This window comes from Elephantulus edwardii, unplaced genomic scaffold (genome assembly GCF_000299155.1).
Source record: "Elephantulus edwardii isolate Elephantulus edwardi_28Jun2011 unplaced genomic scaffold, EleEdw1.0 scaffold00050, whole genome shotgun sequence".
Lineage (NCBI taxonomy): Eukaryota > Metazoa > Chordata > Mammalia > Macroscelidea > Macroscelididae > Elephantulus > Elephantulus edwardii.
The window spans coordinates 3,807,406-3,824,099 of NW_006399800.1; the positions used below are offsets into that span (position 1 = coordinate 3,807,406).

Genomic DNA, 16,694 nt, shown 5'->3' on the forward strand with positions numbered 1-16,694 from the left:
AAGGGTCTTTCTCTCCTGCGCGGTCCCTCCACCTTCCCAAACATGATGTCCCTCTCCAAGGACTGGTCCCTCCTTGCAACATTTCCAAAGTATGTCAGATGAAGCTTCAGAATCCTTGCCTCCAAGGAGCAGCCCAGCTTCACTCTCTCCAGGAAGGACCTATTTGTTTTCTTAGCAGTCCATGGTATATTCAATACTCTTCTCCAACACCACATCTCAAAGACATCAATTCTCCTTCTATCATCCCTAGTCACTGTCCAGCTCTCTGATGCATAGCAAGGGACTGCAAAAACTATGGCACGTGTCAGGCACACCTTAGTCTCCAGACTCATATCCTTGCACTTCAGTACCTTGGAGAGGTCTCTAACTGCAGACTTTCCCATCGTAATATGTCTTTTAATTTCCTGGCTGCTGGTACCAAGAATGTTGACCATGGAGCCAAGCAAACCAAAACTGTGAACAATCTCAATCTCTTCACCATCCATCATGATGATGCAAATCAGCCCAGCTTTGCTTTTTACCTTAAAAAAAAATAAATTAAAAAAACAAATACCCAGGTTTGAAGCATTGAACATTAATGATTGAAGACCAGATTAGTTGTGGGATGACATCAAGAATGTTATCCTTGAAGAGAGCAAAAGGTCATTACAAAGAGAGAGGAGAAAGAAAAAAAAAACCAAAACAGATGTCAGAAGAGACTCTGGAAATTGCACTAGAGCATTGAAAAGCCAGAACAAAGAGAAAAGATGCCTAAGTAGAAGCGCTGAACAGAAGATTTCAAAGGCAGCTTGAGAAGACAAAGTAGCAAAATATTATAGTGTAATGTGCAAAAAGCTGCAATTGGAAAATAAAAAGAGAAGAACTCACTTGGCATTTCTCAAGATGAAAGAACTAAAAAACAAATTCAAGTCTCAAGTTGCAATACTTAGGGATGCTATGGGAAAAATCTTGAATGACCCAGAAAGTATTAAAAGAAGATGGAGGGAATACACAGAATCAGTGTATCATGAAAAATTGGCTGACAGAGAAATATTTCAAGAACTACCATATGATCAAGATCCAATGACAGGATGGAAGTTCAAGCTGCACTGAAGGCATCAGTAAAAAAAATGAAGGCCTCAGGAATGTATGGTTGTGGTTTCAGCCTAAAAGCTGGCTTTTTTTTTTAGCCATTAAATTTAGCCCCTTCTGGTCTCCTGCTACCTAAATTGCAGGCACATAGTCCTGCAAATCATCAACAAATGTGAGAGTAGGATAAGAGAATGAGTCCTAGGTTAAGAGAAAGAGTGCTTCCCACACTGGGCAGCAAGACTTGAGGTGAGCAAGACTTGTGGTAGCAAGACCTGAGGGAGACTGAAGGAAGACTCTGTTGAGAGTGAGATCCTAGTAGTGATGGTGGACTGTGGCAAGGTGTGACCTCAGGCCTCCTGCATTTGTGCAGGCCACAGTTAAAGGTTTTGCTATTCTTGCTGGATGATTTGGATTTAACTGCTGAACTGAAACCAGAGCCTGGACTAATTGAGAAATTGTGCCTTGGAACTTGGGCTAAAACTTGGACTTGTATTGGATAATAGTCTCTGCCTCTCCCACTCTCCAACTTACTTCCCTACTAAACCCCATTCTCAGTGCCACAACTGTGAGTCAGCAATGAATAAAGGAACCTCTTGTTGGTGTGCCTCTAGAGGCACTGTGGGGCTGGGCTATGGGCTCTTTATCTGCTTTCTGCTCTGGTGCAGTGAAGGGAAGTGCTAGTCTTACTCCCTATGGCTCTTTCAGAGAGACGCTCATGGTGCTATGTCTCTATGTCCCATTTCCTCCTCTCTAGACAATGGGATACAAACTAACAGATGCAACCCTGTCTTCTATGGTAATCTATGGATACCAACTGACGTGTTTAAACTAACAGATGTATAGCTACCAGTCTATGCCAGAAATTTGACAGAAATAAGGACAACTTCCTGGCTGAAGGACTGGAGAGATCTTTATTTATTCCCATTACCAAAAAAAAGGTGATCCCACAAAATGTGGAAATTATTGAACAATATAATTAATACCACATGCAAGCAAAATACTGTTGAAGGTTATTTAAAAAATGGTTGAAACAGAAATAGAGAACAGAAGTTCAAGCTAGACTTAGAAGTGGCCATGGTACCAGGAATATCATTGCTTATGTCATTAGATCCTGGCTGAAAGCAAAGAATAACAGAAGAATGTCTATTTGTACTTTATGGACTCTGTAAAGATATTTGACTGTGTGGACAATAACAAGTTATGGCTAACATTGAGAAAAATGGGAACCCCAGGACACTTATTTAACTCATGTAAAACCTATACCCAGACCATGAAGTTATTGTGCAAACAGAACAAGGGAACACTACATTATTTCAGATTAAGGAAGGGGTGTTAGGGTTGTATCCTTTTTCCATACCTATTCAATCTGTATGCTGAGAAAATTATTCAAGAAGCTGGACTCTTGAACAAGAGAATTAAAGAAGAATGTGTGATCAGGATTAGAGGAAGACTCATCAATAATCTACATTATATAGATGACACAACTCTGCTTGCTAAAAGTGAGGAAGACTTGAAGTGCTTGTTGTAGAAGATCAAAGAATACAATTTTCAATATGGATTGCAATGCAATGTCAAGAAAACAGAAGTTCTCACCATTAGAACGATAGGCAACATTATGATGGAGAAAAGACTGACAGTGTTCATGACTTCATCTTACTTGGGTCCACAATCAAAATCCTTGGTACTAGCAATCAGAAGATCAGGAGACACATTGCACTGGGAAAGTCAGCTGTCAGGGACCTCTCCAATTATTGAGGAGCAATGATGTCAGTTTTAGGACTAAGTTGGTTCAGGCCATGGTCTTTTTTCAATCATTTGCTATGCATCTGAGAGATGGACAATGAATAAGGATGACAGAAGAAGAACTGATGCCTTTGAGTTGTAGTGTTGGGGAAGAGTACAGAATATCCCATGGACTGTTAAAAGAAAAAAACAGATACGTCTTGGAGTAGATGCAACAGAGTGCTTCTTCATGGCAAGGATGGTGAATCTTCATCTCACATACTTTGGGCTTGTTGCTACAAGAGGCTTTTCCTTAGAAAGGGATATTGTATTTGAAAGGTGGAAAGTTGAAGAAAGACAAGAAGACCCTCAACAGTTGGACTGAATGCAGCAATGGGCTCTTATATATCAGAGACAGTGAGGATGACATAGGATAGGGCAGGGTTCAGATCTATTGTTCATAGGGTCGTTACAGGTCATACTCTGCTTGATGGTAACTAACAACAACAACAATGACCCTACAAATAATAATTCTTCAATGCACAGTCATTTAAGAACACTATTTTAAGCCTTGTAGATCTTCCTGGTCCCTCACCTTTTGAGCTGACAGGCCTGGAATTCAAAAATCTTCCAAGGTCATGTCTCTTCACACTTCCCAGAGGCTCCCTGTTGCTCAAAGTTACCAATAGCCTGAAGGAGATGAGGCAAGGTTGGGCAATCGTATTATACATAGGGTTGACATAAGCTTACAATAACATACATATTTGTTAACACTTTCCTGATCAAGGTTATACTTTATCACAGACAAAATTTCAAATGGCTCTCTGCTTCTGAGTTTAGGACTTGAGAGGATGGCCTAAGAGGAACTTAACATCAATTATCCATGAAGAGATAAATGAGAGAGAATGGTTCTACTGTGCCTCTGAAGCCTCACCTCTCTTTGCCTAAACTCCAAGTTCTGCTCCATTATTATTCTCTGGGATGTGGACACTTTACTACCCTGTGTATTTCAGGTCACAGAGTGTATATGTGTAAAACAAAACGTGCTCTTTTGTCAGCCAAGTGGTTCTTAAAGAAAGATCCGTGATATCCGAGTGCTTCCCAAGACAGATGCTATTTCATTTAATCTGTGCTCAAACATCACTTTGAGAGTCTTGGTGTATCCTCCATAGGTACAAGGTCCTCAGTTTGAAGGCAACATTTATGTCTCACAGAGTCTAGGACAAAGCTAACTGTTCCTATCCATGTTTGTTGAATGAGTGAATTATCATTTAACAGGTATTTTTTATAGTATTTGCATTCTATTTTTTTCTCAGCATCATCTTGATTCCATGTTATTTTATCTTAAATATAAACACACTGTAAATATTTAACTAGGTGATATTTAATTCTTAAATTATTATATGACTTCCCATAAAGTAAATCTGTTACTTATTTTTTAAAGGCTAGTCAGATGTACCATATAGGCACCTACCCCTTTCTACTCTAATCTTCTCTCAACTTGTTGCTATTTGACTCTACCCTTTTTGAATGGTGGTACCCAGAACAGAACCCAAGAATGCATGCATATTCAGCCCCACCGAGCATGGCTCTGGGGCCATGCACTGAAACTATCAAATTTTTCTTACTTATGTGATGAAACCATCACTGGCTTGATTCCCAGTACACATGACTCTTTTTCACCCTGTTGAAAAAATGCTAAATCAGCTGTGTGCAGGTCCTTGTTTCCTACTCTCTAGGGCAAAGTCTATACTCTGCTAATATGGGAAGTCCTTCTGGAATAAACCATTATGTAAGTTTATAGAACTAGTATTTATTAATAGTTACCTCTTTGTCAGTTGTAATTTGCTCTACTAATATTCATGATTATGAAGACAGCATAATTCAGGTTTCTGCCAAGCAAAATTATTTACTGAATTGAATTTCTATGATGGATTTATCCTAAGTATAACCCGAAGTGCCTGTCTTCAAAGACCGCATAGTCTAGTTGGGCCTACAAGGCTAAATACAAGTAACACCAGCCCATAAATAAAATTAAATCCTCAGCCATTCTTGGAATGGTCACCTACCTCATCACACCACTGGTATGTATCTATTTTACTTACAATCTTAGCTATCTCTGCTACAACAGTAGTGGCTCCATGAGAGAAACTTTATTTTTTTTGGTTATGCTATTTCCTCATGCCTGGCACATAATTAACACTCAATAAACTTCTTGACTGAATTATGTTACATCTATAAGACGCTAGGACAGGGAAAGAAAGAGATGGCTTCACAATAGTGATCCCAGATAAGTCTTAACTTTTATTCCTTAGATTTTAACAGTATTTTTTTATTTTAATGAATGTTCATCTCAAAGGTGGTGGTAGGTTTAAAAGAATTTTAATTGGATGTTGGGAACCCTGTGGCTCTCTTGCTCATTTCTAAAAGGGTAAGTTTGTTCTAGAACCAATGCCTTCAAATATTGTTCTAACAAGTAAGAACCCTGTCTTCTGACAAAAACCTTATAAATGAAACTGATGAAAGCAGAGGTGTTCTGGTCAACTATGGGAAGGAGTGGAGTCAGGGAGGGGAGCTCCACTCTCCTGGGTCTCTAACTCCCACTGAAGAACTATAGTTTCTGAGAGATTCTAGGAACATAGTTTAAAAAAAAAAATCACTGGACTGAGACAATTCCTGTTTTTCTTCTCTTAAAATCCAGTGAGAAACTTCTGAGGAAGGGCTAGGTCTTGGTGATAGAAGAGTTGGTCTCCTTTTTGGTCTCTACAACTTTAAATTGAAAAGAAGAGGGAAAAGGGAGGTCTGGGCCAAGGGTAGTCACTTCCCACAGCCAGACCAAGGGAACTAAAGGTAATTTTTAAAAATTTCTTTACCAAGATTGATGAAAACTAACTGACTTAGATGGCCTGGCCTTGACCCCAGTTAATCTCCCTTTCTCCCCGTTACTTTTTCAAAATCAAAGATAATCAGCCTAACCTGGCAACTTCTCTGGCATTCTGAAGTGAATAGAATCTTAAGAGAGTAAACACCCAGTCCCCAGTCGGCCTCCAACAGAGATGGGAGATGGGTCTGTTTTGTCATCATTCTCCACCTTGTATAGCTGGTCAGTCCACTTCGACCTCAAAGAAAGGAAGCAGCCATGCAGATATGACTCAAAGGGTAGCTGCAGAGGGTTTATGAAGGTACCACTTAGCAGGGTGTGGTGAGATTTAAAGCAATTGACAAAGGAATGTAAGACACTTAGGGACTAGCAACAGTTGGCAGTGTTACAATTAGGCCTGTAAGAGCCATGATGAGGAGTTGTCACCACCCAAAACTCCTTGCTATGGTGTCAGTTTCAACCCATAAAGACCCTCCATCAGGTTTCCCAGACATCAAATCATAACGGAAAGAGATGGCTCATCTTTCTCCAGCAGAGCAGCAGGTGGATCAGAACTGCTGGAGACGTGAGTGGTCTTCAGGTAAGCAGCACAATGCTCAATGGATCAGCGCACCAGAGCTCCCCACAACCATCCACCCAATTATGGTTGCATTTTTATTTTCACAAACGGTATTTCCACTTTACAGGTGAGGAAACTAAAGATCAAAAGTTGTTGTTAGCCACCATAGAGTCTGCTCGGACTCATAGTCTGCTCCAACTCTGACCCTATGTCCAACCAAGAGAATGAAATCCTGATTCTGCACCATCATCACAATCTCTACTCTGCTTGAACCCACTGCTGTAGTCACTCAATCCATTTTCTCAGTTGTCATGGATTATTTATGTCCCCCAAATACACAATGAAATAATGGTGAGTCTATGTAATGATTCCCCACGATCTGACAAACCAAATAATTGTAAAAGCATTAAAGGTGGAATGTAACATCCCTTAATCCTTAATAGGATGAAAGCGGAGGACATTTATCCCAGAATTGGGTCTGAACCAAGAATTCCTGCACGTGCGTGGCCTTCCCCTTTGAGGTAAGCCAAGAACTTTTTCCCTATCACCAACAGACAATGGGCCTTCCCCTCAAGGTTGTACCCTGAATTTGGACTTTGAGCCTCCTAAAGTGTAAGACAGGCTTTAGTTGCTCATGTGTTGCTGGAAGTTATGCCACTGATATTTCAAATACCAGCTGGGTCTTTCAAAGTGGAAAGTCTCTTTCTTTTGTTGACCTTCAACTTGTTTTCCAAGCAAGATGCCCCTTTTCAGGAACTGGCCCCTCCTGATAACACGCCCAAAGTATATGAGATGATGTCTCACCATCTTTGCTTCTAAGGAGTACTCCGGATATACTTTTTCCAAGACAAACGTGTCCCTTTTTTTGTTGTCCACTTTGATTTGTCTTCTAGAGCTGGCTGTCTTTTGAAATAGCTTTCTTATGTCCTCATTTGTGCCTTTTGCTTTAGCTTCTCTATAATTAAAGAACAAGTTTGAGTCTTTTCTGACATCCATTTTGTTTTTTCTAAGAATAAGATAATAAACACAGGGTGTGGAATTCCGCAGGGGAAGGACCTAGTAGCAGCAGAGTTCCTCTAAGGACTGTCTCACTATGTATATGACCTTTCCTGTCACCAGCCAACAAAAATGACCACAAGAGTCAACTATGACAAATAGGGACTACAACTCCCTGCACCTATCCTTCTGTTTCTCTCTTGCAAGCCTTTCAAAGCCGAGGGTAGAAGAACTTCCGGAAGAATTGCATGTCGGGAATTGTAGTCCCACCAGACGGGACCCACCGCCCGCCGTCGCGAACTCATTGGCGCCCAGGTCACCGCCCCCTTCCCGGTGCCGCACGTCGTGTCTCCAGCACGCACGCGCACCACGCCCGCCGCCCCTTTCCGGGCCTAGAACGCAGGCGCGCGCACGCTCCCGGGGCCCGGTGGGCGGGGGGTGGGGGGGGAGTAGTGGGAGGGAGGGGATTAGGTGTCTACTCTGGTTAGTGGACGTCGGGGAGGCACGGAGAGCGCATTACCGCCTGGCCGCCGGGCGGGTCAACTCTACTAGGGCTACTTAGAGGGCTCGGAACCAAGTCAGCACGACCTGCGAGTAGGCGTCGCGCCGCTGACACTCGTGAAGCAGCAGGGGGGCGAAACCCCAGTCTAGGCCCCACGGAGATGTCTAGCTGCGGGGCTTGTACATGCGGCGCGGCAGCTGCGCGGCTCATCACTTCCTCGCTCGCCTCCGCGCCGAGAGGTAACGAAGTAGTTCCTGGCGTGAGCGCTCGGGGAACTGATCCTCTAATGGTTGGAGACCCCGGGCGGGGGGTACGAGGCCTACCCTACCCCCAGGTGTGAAAGGATGAGCTGCTTTATGCGTTGCAGCAGCCACTTTCGCTCTAGGACTTAACCGACCCCTGGAGCAGCTGTTTCCCCCAATTTGAAGCAAACCTCTTGTGCTAAACTACTCCCCCCGCGTCCGCGCAACCTAAGGCCTCCAGGCTTTGGGGCTTAAGTGTGGCCGGTACCTGGAATCCTTAAAAGTGTCACAAAGTGGTTTTTTTTCATTAAAAAGTGTCTTTAGATTCTTCTCTGAGCCCCTCCGGGATGGCCGCCCGCTCCGCCTGTGGCTCCCGGTTCGGAATCTGGCCAACTTCCCCACCGAGGCTCCGGAAGGAGCACGGGAGAACGACTGTTAATTTGGGGTTCCCCCCGTTCCCCCCGCCCCGGGACTATGGGACGCCGAGCCGATCGTCCCGGCAGCAGAGCATGCGAGGATCGCGGTGTCACTGTCATTGTGCCGACACCGGGACATAAACAGCACAGTACTTCCCAGGACCTGATCTCCTGACCCTGGGAAAGCCTCGGCCTGCCAGGAAAATGGCTTGGGAGACTGGCGAGATCCCGGAGGAATTGGTTTTGAAATCCTAAGATGTGACAGCAGTAGTTTCCTGGTTTTCCCAACTTGACAGTTCAAGATCAGTTTCTAAAGGGTGGCGCTTGTTTACTTTTCCTGTTTATCTGGAGCTGTGAAAAGAGTTGGCACTGGCCAAAAGATTCCGAAAAGAAACCATTTTTCTCTTCTCTAAACCTTTGACTGTCAGACTACGCAATTAGATCTTGATATAATCATTAACTTCTAGACAAATTCATTTTAACTTAATAGTTTATAATCCTTGAATAATTTTTTTTAAAGCTCCCTTTTCTAAGTTGATCCTTGTCGTTTATTAAGTTACTTTCTAGCAGTTTATTTGCAGACAGACTTAATGAGGTTGTGCAGAAGCGTTTTGTAGATGATGCACAAGGTAGTGAATGAATTCTTAAGACTTTAAACCTCAGCGTGTAGATGTTCCTTCCCCCAGAATTTGATTGGCAGACACTTGAAAGTGAGAGGCAGTCTTAGTTTTTTAAGCAGATATTTGTTGAGGGTTAGCTGTATACCATACACACAGTTTTGGTGCTGGAGTTAGACTGATGAGCCATGTCAAGTGCACGGTTTCTTTCTAGGATGGGTCAGGTATGGTGTGTTAAGGTGTTGGTGGTCAGGGAAGGTCTCTTTGGCTGTTTGTTTGTTTTTATGCATTTCATCCAAAAGTTCCCCGAACCTAAATCATAGGAGATAGGTAGCTATTTCTTTCTTTTCAAACGATTACTGTTCTCTTTTAGAATAAAAATGATACCATTAATTGGTAGTGCTTGGGTACTGTAAAAGGTTAAGGTGCTGGGCTGTCAACCAAAAGGTTGGAGCTTGGCATGTTCGAAGAAAAGTCTGACCATCTATTTGTGAAAAATTAGCCCTTGAAAACTATGAAGCACAATTCTCTGACGTGCTTGGGATTACCATGAAGGGAGTTAACTTTTTTATGTGTTTGATTTTTAAAAAAATCATTAGGTAAATCAACACAAATGAATGGCTTAAATATAAGAATTAATATATACTTGTGATTTCTTAATACAAACTTGCCAGAACTACAAAGCCATTATTTTCATTGTAAATAACATTGAAATAACAAATGGTTTTCACATTCATTTCTGTCTTCCCAAAACTTAATTACATAAAACATTCTTTTTCTTAGTAGAAACTGCATGTATAAGGACGTGGAACTATCTTTTTTTGTAAGGACTTAATAATAACCCAAACAACTCCAGAGGGTTATTTTATTTACATTTCCTGAAAAGAGGAAGGCAACAAGAATGGTGTATTGAGAAAAAAAGCCAGTACTAAAATTTAACTAGTTTATTAACTCTAACAAACAGAGATAAAGATGACACTAGAATAGTTTTTTGAAAATAGGAAAATATTGCCAGTAAAATGAATTAAGAATTAAGTGAATTGTTTCAGAACTATTCTGAAATACAAAACTATTCTTTATTTCCATGGCCTTGTTAGACTTTAAATTTTAAAATAATACAATGTGATTGATCAGTTATCTTACTAGATCCTGCATCTTTTTTCCTAATGTACTAGAGCTATTGAATTTAATGTATTTTCTCTTACTCTTCCTTCTGAATTTGAGAGCTGTCTCATTGCCAGTGAGTCAGAACCGACTCAATCGCTGGGCCTCCCAATGAGTTAGTGGTAAAAGGTTGTGCTTCCAACCCAAAGGGAAGCAGTTCAAATCCACCAGCTGCTCTTTGGCATTCATATGTTGTTGTTACGTGCCATTGAGTTGCTTGACTCATAGCGACCCTGTGTACAATAGCTCTGAAACCTGCTCTAACGTGTGCCAACCTTATTATCTCTGACATACCCGATTTCCCCAGTCTTCCTCTCTTGTGCTGTCCCTCCACCCTCCCAAGCAGGGTGTCCCTCTCCAAGGACTAGTCCCTCCTTGCAATATGCCCAGAGTATGTCAGACGAAGCCTTGGAGTCCTTGCCTCCAAGGAGCAGCCTGATTTCACCCTCTGGATCCAGGATTAACTTGTTTGTTCTCCTGGCAGTCCATTCAGTACTCTTCTCCAGCACCCAGCTCAAAGGTATCAATTCTCTATCATCCCTAGTCACTGCCATTCATATAGTTTTCAAAACTCTGAATGGCAATATATGATCAAAATGTAGTTGTATGAATTCTGGGATCCCCTCTAACTTCCTTATTTCTAACTACTTTCTGTTCTTTTTCATTATTGCCTTATGAGTATATATGAAGACATGAAGATTATTAAACAAGTTACCTTTTAAGATTTTCTAATAGTTACATAATGGGTCTACTTAACAATTCTCAGCTGGTTAGATTCTTCTCTTTTTTTTGGTTGTTGTTGTTTTAAATACAAATTCAATGAGGCAAATTGAACAAATGATAAAGCATTTTATTTCTAGCACTGCAAACCATCTCTTAATCAGCATATCTCTTATTTATAGTCAGACCAGCAGGTAACCTTAGTTAAAACCAATTTATAAAGTATTTTTAATCTTGGTGGGGGAGCTACCAAAAGAATGGATACTATTTTCCTTTATTAAGAAGTATTCAAGGATGCATGAAACAAGAATTTAGGCATAAACTAAAAATTTGGGATTAATAAAGTAGCCACCAAGTTACTAGCATTGATGTGGGCCCCCCCCCATTGTTTTTGTTTTTTTACTTTTTCCAAGTTGTGTTACAGGTTAGAAGTCACATGCTTAACCAGACATTTAACTTGTTTTGCCATTTCAGCAATTGTACTTTTAAATGAGAGTTAGGTGCCATCAAGTCAGTTATGATTCATAGCGACCCTATGAACATTTTAATAGTGTCACCATAATGAGGTCATAATAATTTTAAATTTTCCATTTGTTCACTTCATTAATTTATTTCTAAAGTAAAGAGATTTGTTTTTTAAGTTACTGTGAAACTTAAAACTTTTATTTGTATGATGACAAAAGTTTTGTAAATAGTTTAACTTTTAACTGAGTTTTGTCACTTTGTCCAGGTAATCTTGTGAAACATACTTTACATGAAATACTTCTCATTCTGAAAGGATTCTTCTCCTGGGACTCATAGGTCCCCAAGGGGTTCATGGTAAAGTTCAGAGATCTATGAATGAAAATTCATGATTAGCTTTTAGTATTGTGGGATCCCTTGTCACCTCATTGATTTCTGACTGCCTCCTGCCTTTGTTCATTCAAAGGATTCGTTTCACTAACTTGTAACTGAAATATAGCATTTCCTTTAATTTTTCAACAAGTCACCGTAGTATTAGCAATACCTTTGCATTTGACACCAATCAGTATCACACTTTTATACCATGAAGTTGTTATTGGTATCACAAGATATTTAAAAAAAAAAACCAAGATATTTTTTATACTTTTCACTAGTTTGAAATTATGAACTGTTTTAATTTTGTTAATAAATTTCCAATATCTTTATAACTAATATGAATTAGTAGCCTTTATTGCATTATATAATTTATGCATTTAAAACATTATTCTGAAATGAGGTTCATCCATAGGTGTTAGCATACTGCCAAAGGCACAAAAATGGCTAACAAAGCAACCTAATCAGTTTACAGTAATGACTAATATTTTCTATGAAGAATTAATAAGATTTACTAACTAATGGTCATTGTAATTGTTTAGTATAATATTTTGTTTAAATACTGTGTTTTTGAGAAATTTTACATAGCAAATTATGGGACCTCTTGAAAATTCAACAATCAGTTGACGTTTCACTGTCAACATTGTCTTTAATTACATTCTGTATTTGCCATATTGTGTAGTTTACCTGTGGTGTTGAATCTCGCTGCACCCACCCTGTGCCATCTGGGAACTTGTTAGAAATGCATTCCTCTATGTCCTGCCATTCTACTCCCAGACCCGAATCAGAATCAGGTAGCCATCTAACTAAGTCTGACTCATTTAGGGAGCCCCGGTGGCAAGAAGCTATTCTGCAATCTCAGAAGCGCATGGTTCGGATCCACCAGCTACTCCATGGGAGAAGGAAGGGCAGTCTCCTCCCTTGTGATTAACTGCTGCTGAAAAACTCCTGGAGGATCAGCTACGGGTCGACTCCAACTCAACTGCACGCAATAACAATAACATCCCCCCATCCGTCTCCCTGACTTGAATCAGAATCAGGTAGCCATAGAACTCATTCTGATTCCTAGTGATCCTGTAGGACAGGGTAGGAATTGTTTTCAAGGCTGTAAACTCTTTTAAGGCTGGAAGCAACTGCATTATCTTTCTTACATAGAGCAATTAATGAATTTGAACTGTTAACCTTTCGGTTAGCTGAAAGTCTTAACCACAGACCATCAGAGCTACTTAGAACAGGGAAGAGCCTTTCAGTTTAACCAGCTCTCTAGGTGATTCTGCTGCATGCTCAGGTTTAAGAGTCACCGGGGTAGTAGTTACAGCATCCTTATGGCATATATTTATTGTTGATTGCCTTCAAGTCAAGCACAACTCATAGCGACCCTATGAACAAAAGGCCTGAAGCCCTTATACAACTATTGACATTTGTCAAAGTTCATAGAGTGGCTAGAGGCACATTGTTTAGGAAGTGGATGCCACTCTTGCTTCCAAACCTGTCATAGTATGTTATTTTTTGTGCCGTTGAGTCACCTGCAATGCATAGCTACCCTATGTACAGCAGCTCTGAACCCTTCCCTGGCCTGAGCCAGTCTAATTCTGATACACCAGCCCCTATTTCCCCAGTCACTGTGTCAATCCATCTCATCTGGGTTTTTTCTCTCCTGTGCTGTCTGTCCACACTTCTGAGTATGATGTCCTTCTTGAAGGATGGATCTCCTCTGGCCATGTGCCCAAAGTAAGTGAAGCAGAGCTTCAAAATCCTAGCCTCCAAGGAGAGACTTGGTTTCACCCTTTCCAAGACAGACCTATTTGTTTTCGTGGCAGTTCATGGTATGTTCAGGACTCTTCTCCAGCACCACAACTCGAAGACATCTGTTAGTCTTCTGTCATCCTTAGTCATTGTCCAACTCTGAAGCATAACAAGTAATTGAGAAGACCATGGCCTGCATTAGGTGTACCTTTGTATCTAGACTGACATCGTTGCTCTTTAGCACTCTGGAGAGGTCCATGACAGCAGATTTTCCCAATACAATCCGTCTTTTGATTTCCTTACTGCTGGTGTTAAGAGTGTTGATTGTGGATCCGAGCAAACTGTAATTGCTAACAACCTCAATCTCTTCTCCATCTCTCATGGTGCTGCCAATTAGCCCAGTAGTGAGACTCTTTGTCTTCTTGATGTTGAGATTCAATCCATATTGAAGACTGTAGTCCTTGGCCTTTTGCAGCAAGTGCTTCAGGTCTTCTTTAGTTTCCGCAAGCAAGGTTGTGTCGTAGCACATCCTTTTGTTCCTAGTTGAATTGGCTCCCAGGATGCATGACAAGCCTATGCACAATAGGATGAAATGTGGCACGTCCTGGGTCGTCTATATGATCAGTTGTGAGTCAGACTGATGTAATCCAGAAGACTTTTATTGGTTAATTTATTTTTGCAGTGGATAATTTTTTCCGTGTGTGTGTGTGTGTGTGTGTGTGTGTGAGAGAGAGAGAGAGAGAGAGAGAGAGATATGAAAGTTATTCATACGCATTTTGTTTTACAACATTACTGTATCTACAATGTAATAGTCTTCTCACTTCTGCCTTGTGATTCTCATTAATCCTATTCCAATTTGTCTTCCAGGCTTCACCTTTGGCAGGTGCTGCTCTTTTGACCTTATCCGGTTGGTTATCTTAGGCATGAGTTTCTCCCAGGTGATCCTGTCCCCTCACAGGCCTGTCTGTTGCTTAGCTGAGAGTTGAGCCAGGGGGGAAGTTCTGGTTTGAAGGATGACTAAGGGCGATAGTCTCAGTTTTTCCAGTTTCTGTTGAGCCAATAAGTCTGGCTTTTTTTTTGGGGGGGGGAGGTATTATTGTTTTATAAAGTCTGGCCTTTTTTGCATTTTGCAGTTTGGTTCTATATTTCCTCCCACCATATCCAGGATCTTCTGTGATCCTTTTCAGAATGGTCCATAGCAGTAGGTGGGCACCATTTAGTGCTACTTTCAGGATGGGGAAGTTGAGTTCATTGTGATCTGTTAGCCCCTTGGACTAATTGTTTCAGTACATCTTTGCTTTTCCCCTTTTTTATACCAGACTGAGACTGATGTCTTATGTGGCTATTCCCAAGCTTTTAAGACCCCTGATACTACTCCCCAAAGGAGGATAAGCCTTTGTGGATTATGTTATGCTAGTTGACCTTGATGTCTCCTGAGAGTATGGTCCTGAGGCTCCCAGGAACATCGGCTGATTTTTAAAAGTATTTTCCCAGGCCTTTTGTTCTGGTCCATCTTAGTAATAACTATTTCACCTCGTAATAGCATGCAAGCTTCCACTGAACTACAGGTAGGAACAGATCTGGGAATCACACCACCTTTCCTGCTGGGAAGATGAGAATTCTACCCCTGCCTCACCACTTCCCAACCTACTACTGACTTGGCTCCAACTCTTGCCTAGGCATATGTGTAAAAGGAGAATCGTGCTCTGTCAGGTCTTCAGTGGTTGATTTTTCAGTAGATGGCGAGGCCTTCCTTCTGATGTGCCTCTTGTAGGACTTTGAAACTCCAGTCTTCTGTTTGTAGCTGAGTGCTTAACTGTGCCACACAGAGATTCCCTGGTGGAATTAAATACTATAAATCACTAAATTAATTAAAATGCTATCTTTTATTGTAGTATAATTGGGAAGTAATACACTCTGATACTTCAAGGTTGACTTTTGCTATAAATTTTAAGTACAAATAACCTTATGTAAGTGCTGGGGTTTTTAGTGTGTTGTGGGGTTTTCTCCCCTTTTCTTTGGGAGTACAATGGTTCAATTAAAAAGCTAGACATATTACATTGATTAAATAAGTTCTTTGATTATGCTGCTTTTGTTTTGTTTTTAATTCATTCATTGTTGTGCCTTTTCTTCACACCTTCTAATGTTTAACCATATATTCTTTTCAGACAGTCCTTCTCATTTGTTCCAATATCTGTCCACTCTTTTCCTATTCTCCCCCCAACCCTCCATGTCAGTCCTATTTTATAACAGCAGTGCTATTCCATGTTTGTCCTTTTGTGATTGAGATATTTCACTCAGCATAATATCTTCCAGGTTCACTGTTGTTGTGTAATATTTTGTGATTTTTTTTTTTAGTGCTGCATAGTATTTCAGTGTGTGAATATACCACAGATTTTCTGTCCATTTGTTTGATGATGTGCACTTGGATTGCTTCCATCTCTTTGCTGTTATGAATAGTGAATCAATAAACATGGATGTGATTGCTTTGCATTTTAAAAATTTACATATTCAAACACATAAAATAGAACAGTGAGCCCCCAAATTCTTGTAGCTCAGCCTTGTTCTTCTTGTTATGTGCCGTTGAGTCGCGACCCTATGTACAAGAGCCCCAAATCCTATTCTATCCTGTGCCAACCCCACTGTCTCTGACATACCTACTCCCACCACCCCAATCACTGAATCTATCCATCTCATTGAGGGTCTTCTTTTCCTGTGCTGTCCCACCCCTCTCCCAAACATGATGTCCCTCTCCAAGGACTGGTCCCTTCTTGTAGCATGTCCAAAATATGTCAGACGATGCTTCAGACTTCTTGACTCCAAGGAGCGTCCGGATTCGCCCTCTACAGGACAAATCTGTTTGTTCTCCTAGCAGTCCCTGGTATACTCACCACTTTTCTCCAGCACCACAGCTCAAAGGCATCAATTGTCTTTCTATCATTCCTAGTCACTGTCCAGCTCTCTGATGCATAGCACACAATTGCGAGTCAGCTCTTTACTTTCTGTATTCTTGGTTTCAGTTTCCCCTCCCATGTCTCATTACTTTTTCTAGGCTTGTTTTTTTGTTTTAGCAGTCTTTATACTATAATGTAGGCTTGGTAAAACTTGAACATTTAGTTTAAAATCAACTGATTACCTTAAGTCTCATTTGCAGAGTGGGGAAGGAAGGTAATGTTACACTTAAGAAAATTTTTTTTTTTTTTCTATAATTATATTAAATGAGG

General features: G+C 40.9%; 1 protein-coding gene across 1 annotated transcript in view; it reads left to right on the top strand.

Moving 5' to 3' along the window:
- The first annotated feature begins 7,756 nt into the window (after positions 1–7,756).
- The window catches only part of CLPX (caseinolytic mitochondrial matrix peptidase chaperone subunit), a 45,923-nt gene continuing 36,985 nt past the window's right edge, over positions 7,757–16,694 (top strand). The window contains exon 1 of the mRNA XM_006886657.1: positions 7,757–7,970. Within this exon, the coding sequence (XP_006886719.1) occupies positions 7,892–7,970 (79 nt within the window). The 5' untranslated portion in view covers positions 7,757–7,891. The remainder of the gene's footprint in view (positions 7,971–16,694) is intronic.